The sequence below is a fragment of the Calypte anna genome, chromosome 3 (genome assembly GCF_003957555.1).
Source record: "Calypte anna isolate BGI_N300 chromosome 3, bCalAnn1_v1.p, whole genome shotgun sequence".
Classification (NCBI taxonomy): Eukaryota; Metazoa; Chordata; class Aves; order Apodiformes; family Trochilidae; genus Calypte; species Calypte anna.
The window spans coordinates 114,471,803-114,480,820 of record NC_044246.1 but is presented as its reverse complement, the minus strand read 5'-3'; the positions used below and the strand labels follow the sequence as shown (position 1 = coordinate 114,480,820).

Below are 9,018 nucleotides of genomic sequence, written 5' to 3'. Positions count from 1 at the left end.
TACACTCCGCTAGAACCTATGCACCCCCCCCCAGCACCCATGAACCCCCCCAGCACCCATGCACCCCCCAGCACCCATTAACCCCCCAGCACCCACACATCCCCCCAGCACCCATACACACCCCCCAGCACCCCTGCACCCCCCAGCACCCATGGTTGGGCTGGGTCGGTGCCGGGCGCTGCGGGTGTCCCATGGGAGCAGGAAGAGGGGTGCGGCGGATGCCACCCCCAGATCGCTCCCGGCCAAAGCTGAGCGGCGGGAGGAGCCCACGGCAGGCTGGGGTGAGTGGGGGGGGAGGGGAGGGGGGGGGAAATAGAAGGGTCCGGGGCTTTCGGTTGGGTGCCCCCATCCCCACCCTGAGTCCCAAAACAAACAAAAAAAAAGGTGGGAAGGAAAAGGAAATCGGGGGGGGGAGGCAGAGACTTCAAGCTGAAGTTGGGGAAACTGAGGCACGGGGGGGTGGGGGGGCTCAGCGATGCGGGATGTCACCCGTGTCCCCCCAAGGCTGTTGGGTCACCTGGAGCACCCAGAAGAAATAAATCCCCCCCCCCCAGTTCATCTGGAGGTTCCAGAGCCACCCCCAGGCTTCACGCCCACTTCGGGGGGGGCAGGAGGGTCCCAAATGTCCCTGCCGGAGCCTGGGGTCCCCAAATCCCCCCCCTGGTGGGTTTGCCAGGGGGGTTGGGGTCCCCCCAGGTTTTAGGCGGGGCGGGGATTGGGAAGGAGAAGGAACCGGGATTTGGTTTCGGGGGTGGAGCTGAGGGGGTGGCTAAAAGGGGGGGGCAAAGGGGGGGCAAAAGGGGGGTGGCAAAAGGGGGTGGTTAAAAGGGGGGGCAAAAGGGGGTGGCTAAAAGGGGGGGGCAAAGGGGGAGGCAAAAGGGGGGTGGCCAAAAGGAGGTGGCTAAAAGGGGGTGGCTAAAAGGGGGGGACGAAAAGGGGGTGGGTAAAAGGGGGGGGGGCAAAAGGGGGGGGGCAAAAAGGGGGGGCCAAAAGGGGGTGGGTAAAAGGGGGGGGGGTCAAAAGGGAGTGGCTAAAAGGGGGGTGGGTAAAAGGTGGGTGGCCTCTTCCTCCTCCCCAGTGTGGGTGCTGGGTACCTGGGTGGGGGTGCAGGGGCATCACCCCCCCCCTCACGCCACTCTCATCCCTCCCTGCCCAAATATCCCCCTGCACCCCAACATCCCACTCATATCCCAGCACCACCCCCCTGCCCCGACATCCCCACAAGCCCCCAAAACACACACCCCCCCCGTCCGACACCACCTCCTGTCCCCCCGAGTTACCGCCCCCTGCTCCAGCATCCCCCCCATACCGCAGTGTCACCCCCTGCCCCAATGTCCCCCCCCAATCCCAGCATCACGCCCCGAGTCCCAGCAGGCAAACATCCCCCCCTCAACCCAACATTCCCCCCATCCCAGCATCCCCCACCCCATGTCCCAAACATCCCAAGCCCCAGCATCACCCCCCAACACCCCAACATCACCCCCCAACACCCCAACATCACCCCCCAACACCCCAACACCCCCCCCCAAGCCCCAACACCCCCCAACACTCAGCATCCCCCCCACATCCCAACATCCCCCTCCTGCCTCAGCATCCCCCCCGAGCCCCAAAACTCCCCCCTACCCTAACACCACCCCCCCACATCCCATCATCACCCCCACACCCCAACATCACCCCCACACCCCAAAACACCCCTCAAGTCCCAGAACCATCCCCAGCACCCTAACAGCACCCCCCAACACCCAGCATCCCACCCACATCCCAACATCCCCCTCCTGCCTCAGCATCCCCTCCCTCTCACAGCATCCCCCCCCGAGCCCCAAAACTCCCCCCTACCCTAACACCCCCCCCAAGTCCCAGCATCACCCCCACACCCCAACATCACCCCCCAACACCCCAATACCACCCCCAGCACCCTAACAGCACCCCCCAACACCCAGCATCCCCCCCACATCCCAAAATCCCCCTCCTGCCTCAGCATCCCCTCCCTCTCATAGCACCCCCCCCGAGCCCCAAAACACCCCCCCGAGCCTCAAAGCACCCCCCCATCCCATCACCCCCCCAAGTCCCAGCATCACCCCCACACCCCAACATCACCCCCCAACACCCAGCACCACCCCCCAACACTCAACATCCCCCCCACATCCCAACACCCCCCTCCTACCTCAGCACTCCCCCCTGCACCCCAGCATCCCCCCCTTAAGCCCTCCAACATCGCCCTGCACCCCAACATCCCCCCCCAGGAAGGCAGGGGGGGGCCGGGGTCCTCCATCCCATCGGGGTGGGATTCAGGGATGGGATCCCGGGAACAATTCCTCCTGCTATTCCAGGCAGAATGGGAACCCCCCACCCAGCACCCCCTAACCACCCCCTGCACCCCTTTATAACCCCAATCTCCCCCCCATCCCTTCCAGCTCTGCCTCCCCAGCGCGGGGGGGTTCGATGGCTTTGGTGGCCTCGGTGACCTCGGGCTTGGTGGCCCCGGTGGCCCCGGTGGCCTGGGGCTTGGCCACCGGCACCTGCCTGCTCCTCCTCCTCCTCCTCCTCCTCCTGCTCTGCTCCTTCTTCCACAAGTACGCGGGCATTCTCCATGGGTTTGGGGGTTTTTTTTGGGGTGGGGGGGGCGACACACGATTTGGCTTCTTCTTGAGGGTTTAGCATGGATATTATGGGCTGGAGGAGGGGGGGATTGTTATGGGGGGGGGGTCAGCATCCCTCATCCCCGGAGGATGCTCTGGGTACCAAGGGGTGGGGATGGTGCCATGGGGGGGGGGGGGATAAACAGAGAGAGGTGACAGGAGGCGAGGGAGGGGGACACACACAGGATGTCACCGCTGGGGAGGACACGTGGTGACATTTCTCTTCTCCCCCCCCCCCAGGGCTAGCCGGAGGTTTTCCACCCGGGAGAGGAAGGCGAGTCCTGGGATGGTCCAAGGGGTCAGTCCTGACGTGCCCCCCCCCTCCATCCCTCTTGGGGGGGGGGATGTGAGGGATGGATGTGGGGGGGTGTAAGGGACGCTGGACAGTGTCACCTTGTCCCCACATGTCGCCTGTCCCGCGTGCTTGGACAGCCCCCCAGCGTCAGCAGGGGGAACAGCCTGATCTCCCCCCCCCCATCCCAAATCTCCCCCCCCATGGATAAATTCCTTCCCCCATCCCCCTCCGTGTTATCCCACTGACACCCCCACCCCAAATCCGGGGTGTCCCCGATACTCCTAAGGGCTGGGGGTGCACAAGTGACCGGGGGGGGGACACACCAGTGACCTGGGGGGGTGGTGGACAAGTGCTGGGGGTTGTACGAGTGTCCGTGGGGGGGGTGCATGAGTGCTGCGGGGTGCAAGGGTGCTTGGGGGGGTGCACGGGTCCTGGGGGGTGCACGGGTGTCCGGGGGCAGTTCACGAGTGCTGGAGGGGGGTGCACGAGTGCTGGGGGGGTGCAAGGGTCCTGGGAAGGATGGGGGGGGGCGGGGGAGGGAGGCTGCAGACGTGCTGGGGTTGCATGGGTGCTGAGGGTGATGCACGATTCTTGGGGTAGGGGCACAAGTTCAAGGGTGCTGGGGGGGAGTGATGACTCCCCCATAATGTCAGGGTCACGAGTCCTGGGGGGGAGAGGTGCAGAAGTGATGGGGGGATACAGGGGTGCTGGGGGGTTCATGGGTTCTAGGGGGGTACATGGGTGTTGGGGTGGTGTGCATGGGTGCTGGGGGGTGCACGGGTTCTAGGGGGGTGCACGGGTTCTGGGGGGTGCATGGGTACTGGGGGGTGCACGGGTGCTGGGGGGTGCAGGGGTTCTGGAGGGTGCAGGGATTCTGGGGTGGGGGTACATGGGTTCTAGGGGGGGTGAATGGGTGCTGGGGGGGTGAATGGGTGCTGGGGATATGCACGGGTACTGGGAGGGAGCATGGGTGCTGGGGAGGTTGCACGGGTGCTGGAGGGGTGCACAGGTGCTGGGGGGTGTGCACGGGTTCTGAGGTGGGGGTACATGGGTTCTAGAGGGGAGTGCACAGGTGCTGGGGGATGCAGGGGTTCTGGGGGAAGTGAACAGGTTCTGGGGGGGTGCATGGGTGGTGAGGGGGTGCACGGGTTCTAGGGGTTGCACGGGTGCTGAGGGTGTGCACGCGTTCTAGGGAGGGGTGCAGGGGTACTGGGGTGTTGCAGGGGTGGTGGAGGGTGAAGGGGTGATAAGGGGGTGCACAGGTGCTGGGGGGTGCATGGGTTCTGGGGGGGGGTGCAGGGGTTCTGGGAGGGGTGCATGGGTGCTGGGGGGGATGCACAGGTACTGAGATGGTGCTCGGGTGCTGGAGAGTGCCTGGGTTCTGGGGGGGGTTGAATGGGTGCTGGGGGGTGTGCACAGGTTCTGGGGGGCGTGCATGGGTGCTGGGGGGTGCAGGGGTGCTGGGGGGTGCACGGGTTCTGGGGGGTGGAGGGGTGCTGAGGAGGGTGCATGGGTGCTGGGGGGATGCACAGGTTCTGGGGGGGGGTGAATGGGTGCTGGGGGGGCACAGGGGTGCTGGGGGGCGTGCATGGCTTCTCGGGGGGGGGGTGCAGGGGTGCTAGGGAGGTGCATGGGTTTGGAGGGGTGCTGGGGGGGTGCAGGGGTGCTGAGGGGTGCAGGGTTTCCAGGTCCGTGTCCCCTTGCAGGTGGCTCTGGATCCGAGCGCCGGGATAGCAGCTCTGCAGGGGGGTAGGTGACAGGGATGGGGACAGGGGCCGGGTCCCTCTGCCACCTCTGTCCCCACCACTGCGGGTGCTCCCGGGACGCCCGGGGAGGTGGGCGCTGGGTGCTCCCCGGACCCGGGGGTGGTTTAGGGGGGGAAAAGTGGGGGTGCAGCCGGGTTGGGGACATTGGGATGCTGGCCGTGTCCCCTCCCAGGGCCACCCCCGTGGGACAGGGACAGGCACTGCAGTCCGAAGGTCCCTGGGGCTCCACTGACCCAGGTTAATGATTTCCCCAGCCCAGGCACTTGGAGGAGCCCAGGGGCTTGGGGGGACTTTGAGCCCCCCAGATGTGGGGTACTGCACCCCCACACACACACACCCAGCTGGGGTCATGGTGGCCAAAAGGGGGGTAATTAGTGAAGTTCATTAGTGCTGAGCAGCCACCCCCAGGTCCCTGCCATGAAGGAAGGGATGGGGATGGCCATGGTCAGGGGGCTGGTGGCCACATCCAAAGCCAGCTCCTAAAATTCCCACTTAGAGCAAAATCTCCCAGTAAACCCCCCCACCAGTCCCAGTTCCTCCAGCAAGACACCAGCTGGTTCCAGACACCTGGAAGGAGGGGAATCCACTGGGGAAAGCTTTGAAAAAAAATGTTTGAAGGCTCCAAACCTCCCTGACATGTTCCACCTCTTGGCTTTTCCATGGAGCCAGGAAGAAGGTCCTGCTCCTGGTTCCACCAGGACTGCTTCACCCAGCATGGCTGGAGGAGGGGGTCAGGGTGCCCACAGTGGGGTGCTGGCCTTGAGATGCTTGGTTTGGGGTCCCCATGTTGGGGTGGTCCTGTTGGGGTGCTCATGTTGGGGTACCCACCATGGGGATCCTTATGCTGGGGTGAAAAGAGGAGGTGCTCGTTGTGAGGTGCTCATGGTGGGGTGCATGTGATGGGGTGCTCCCATTGGGGTGCTCTTGGTGGGGTGCTCACATTGAGGGTGCTCAAATTGGGGTGCATGTGGGGTGGCTCACGTTGGGGTGCTCATGGTGGGGTGCTTCAGGTGGGATGCTCATACTGGGATCCTCACACTGGGATGCTTACACTGGGATCCTCACACTGGGATCCTCACACCAGGATGCTCACATTGGGATGTTCACACTGGGATCCTCACACGGGGATGCTAACAGAGTGCTCCTGCTGGGGTGATCATCTTGGGGCCCTCATGTTGGGATGCTCACCCTGTGGTGCTCATAGAATCCCAGACTGGTTTGGGTTGGAAGGGACCTTAAAGGGGTTCCAACCCCCCTGCATGGTCAGGGACCCCTCCCCCAGCCCAAGGTGCTCCAAGCCCCATCCAACCTGGGCTGAGACACTGCCAGGGATGGGGCAGCCACAGCTTCTTGGGGCACCCTCACCTAACATTGGGGTGCTGATGGGCCAGGGGATGCTTTCTGCCTGGACAGAGATTGGGGGGTGGCAGGGGGGCTGTGCTGGTTCTGAGGGGCTTTGGACTTCATCCAAGCCTGTGCCTCCACCTCTGTGCTGGACACAGGGACCCCACACCACAACCAGGAGTGGAACACCCGAGCTCCCTCACCCCAGATCCCACAGGACCACCAGACCCCTGCATATATTTAAGGCAGGAGGAGAAACTCCAGAGTTTTCCAGAGCCTCCTTCACCTTTGGAGCCAACAAACCAGCTGGGTGTCCTGCTCCACCAGCTCCTTGTGTTGACAGATCCTGCACCTGGGGCAGAAACTCCTTTTAAAATAAATATTTGACTGGAGGCATGAGCCACAGGGTGGGAAGGCAGCTGCTGGCCCCACAGCAGGGGATGCACCCTCCACCTGCAACCCCACAATGCACACCCCACTTTGGCTTGGATTTTTTAGCATTTTTTTTTTCCTTCTCCTGAGAAACAAGCAATGGGACAAGAGGAACTTTTGGCAAAACTCAAGTTGTGCCAGGGGAGGTTTAGGTTGGAGCTGGGGAAGAATTTCTGCCTGGAAAGGGTTGTCAGGGCCTGGCCCAGGCTGCCCAGGGCAGGGCTGGAGTCCCCATCATGCCTGGAGGGGTTTCAGAGCAAGCCCTGGGGATGTGGGGATGAGGGACATGGGACAGGGGGGGCCCTGGCACTGCTGGGTTAGCTCCTAATCCCAGGCTGGATTTTGGAGCATGTGGTGCTTTCCCTGGCAGGGATGTTTGCCCACCTGGAGATGGGTCTGGAGCTGGGAAGGGTCTGGAGAGCAAGGAGAAGGTCTGGAGAGTAAAAGAGGAGGGTCTGGAGAATATCAAGAAGGGTTTTGGAGAAGTTGTGAGGAGCATCTGAGGGAAGCTGTGGGTGCTGATCCTGGAGCAGAGGAGGCTGAGGGGAGACCTTGTGGCTCTCTGCAAGCCCTGAGAGGAGGTTGGAGCCAGGGGGGGTCGGGCTCTGCTCCCAAGGAGAAGGGATGGGACAAGAGGAACTTTTGGCACACCTCAAGTTGTGCCAGGGGAGGTTTAGGTTGGAGCTGGGAAGAATTTCTGCCTGGAAAGGGTTGTCAGGGCCTGGCCCAGGCTGCCCAGGGCAGGGCTGGAGTCCCCATCATGCCTGGAAGGGATTTCAGAGAAACCCCTGGGGATGTGAGGATTGAGGGACATGGGGTCCTTGGCTGTTGGCGTTGGTTGCTGGTTGGATTTGATGATTTTTCCCAACCTTAATGAGATCTTTCCCAACCTTAATGCTTCTACAAGTCTACAATTTTTCTTGCTAGAAGCTGAGAGTGGGGACAGGCCCCATTTAACCCCTCAGTGTCCCTTTTATCCCCCTCTTAGCTGGAGATGTCCCCCAAGGTGGTGGTGCTGGGTCCACCAGCTCAGCATCCCCCCCTTTTCCCTCTTTCCCTCCCTCCAGGCACCTCTTCTCCTGCTGAGCTCCAGCAGCCCATGGATGGACCCCCCATGCCAGAGGACCCTAATAAACCCCTCGAGGGGGACCCCCAGCTGCAGACCCCCCCTTCCCACCTGCTCTCTGGACCAACCCAGAGGACCCCCGAGTTCCTACGGCACCGGCAGCTCCCGGTTCTTCCTGGGGATCCTGGCACAGCCGTGGTGACCCCTGTGCCAGAGGCTGAGGGACGGATCTACGAGAGCATCCGCTGCAAACCTGGGATGCTGAGAAAGCCCTGGGAGGAGAGAAGTGGCCAAGAGGATTCCCCATCCTTGTCCCCCAGGGATGAGCCAAATATCCCCCAGCTGGAGGTCACCACCCTGGAGGAGCCGGGCAGGCAGGGGAACCCCGACCCCGTGTATGCCCAGGTGGTGAAACCACCCCGGGTACCACAACCCCTTCAGCCCCAAGAAGCATCCCAAGCAGAAATACCTCCATCCCTGCCAGGAAAAGCTCTTCCGTGTGGCACGGGATGCCCTGGAGATGTTGGGGAGGTGCCTGAAGGTGGCAAACTTGATGGAGGGTTTTCCCAGCTGCGGGCAGGAGCGTGGGCAGGAAGAGGGAGCAGCTCTGGAGAGCTCCCTGCTCACTCCCAAACCCACAAGTGAAGTGTAGGTGGCCCAAGTTATCCTTGGGATCCAGCAGGGGAGATCCTGGAGTTTCCCTCTGGGAAATCTGCATCCCTGGGCAAAGGTGATGTCCACACCCAGGGTTTGGTAGAAAGAAAACAGCAGAAGAAAAACATGGGATTATTTTACAGCAGAAGAAAAACGTGGGATTATTTTTTGGAGAACCTCCAAAAAAAAACCAAAAAACAAAACCCAACAAACAAACCAACCCCCAGGAATGACTTCCACACCTCACCCAGCTCAGATCCCCTGGGCAAAGTCACCTGGAGCATGGTCTTGCTTCCCAGAGTGAGGCTCCATGGGTGGGGATCTGTATAAAGAGTCCTTAATTGTTACTTTAATTCTTTGAAATGAGTGTGCTGTGCCCTGCTTCATCCCCAGGGTGCTCCAAACACCCACCAGCCCCAGGTGGCCCCATGGGGACCAGCATGACCCTGTCACCTTCCCCCAAACCATCAACCCCTCTTTGCCATTTGCTGGTGGCCACCAGGAGATGCTCACCCCAAAAAAAAAGGAGATGAATTGTGAACTTCTCACCCCAAACCCCCAAAATCCTTCTCCTCAGTGCACTGTCCCCATCCCACCAGCAAGCCAGGAGGACCTGGCTGCTCCCAGCTCTCCATCCCAGCAGCTGTCCATCCTCTCTTCCCTCCTTCTCTCATCATATAAATCATAAAATCCGAGAATGGTTTGGGTGGGAAGGGACCTTAAAAATCATCATTTTCCCCCCCCCTGCCATGGTCAGGGACCCCTCCCCCAGCCCAGGGTGCTCCAAGCCCCATCCAACCTGGGCTGAGACACTGCCAGGGA

The 9,018-nt window shown here is 62.0% G+C and overlaps 1 protein-coding gene across 1 annotated transcript; it reads left to right on the top strand.

Annotated features, from left to right (window-relative positions):
* The first annotated feature begins 234 nt into the window (after nt 1–234).
* On the top strand, nt 235–8,187 carry LOC115598077 (basic salivary proline-rich protein 1-like). The gene is made up of 5 exons (XM_030447594.1): nt 235–281; nt 2,415–2,573; nt 2,880–2,937; nt 4,641–4,683; nt 7,544–8,187. Exons 2-5 carry the CDS (start codon nt 2,443–2,445, stop codon nt 8,185–8,187), a joined length of 876 nt encoding a protein of 291 aa, XP_030303454.1. The 5' UTR covers nt 235–281; nt 2,415–2,442.
* Nucleotides 8,188–9,018: the final 831 nt, after the last annotated feature.

Excerpts from the sequence above, each read along its gene's own strand:
- LOC115598077 (XM_030447594.1), top strand. The coding sequence starts at position 2,443 with ATGGCTTTGGTGGCCTCGGTGACCTCGGGCTTGGTGGCCCCGGTGGCC. Across the intron at positions 2,938-4,640 it reads GTCCTGGGATGGTCCAAGGG|GTGGCTCTGGATCCGAGCGC; the intron begins GTCAGTCCTGAC and ends GTCCCCTTGCAG. Across the intron at positions 4,684-7,543 it reads GATAGCAGCTCTGCAGGGGG|GCACCTCTTCTCCTGCTGAG; the intron begins GTAGGTGACAGG and ends CCCTCCCTCCAG.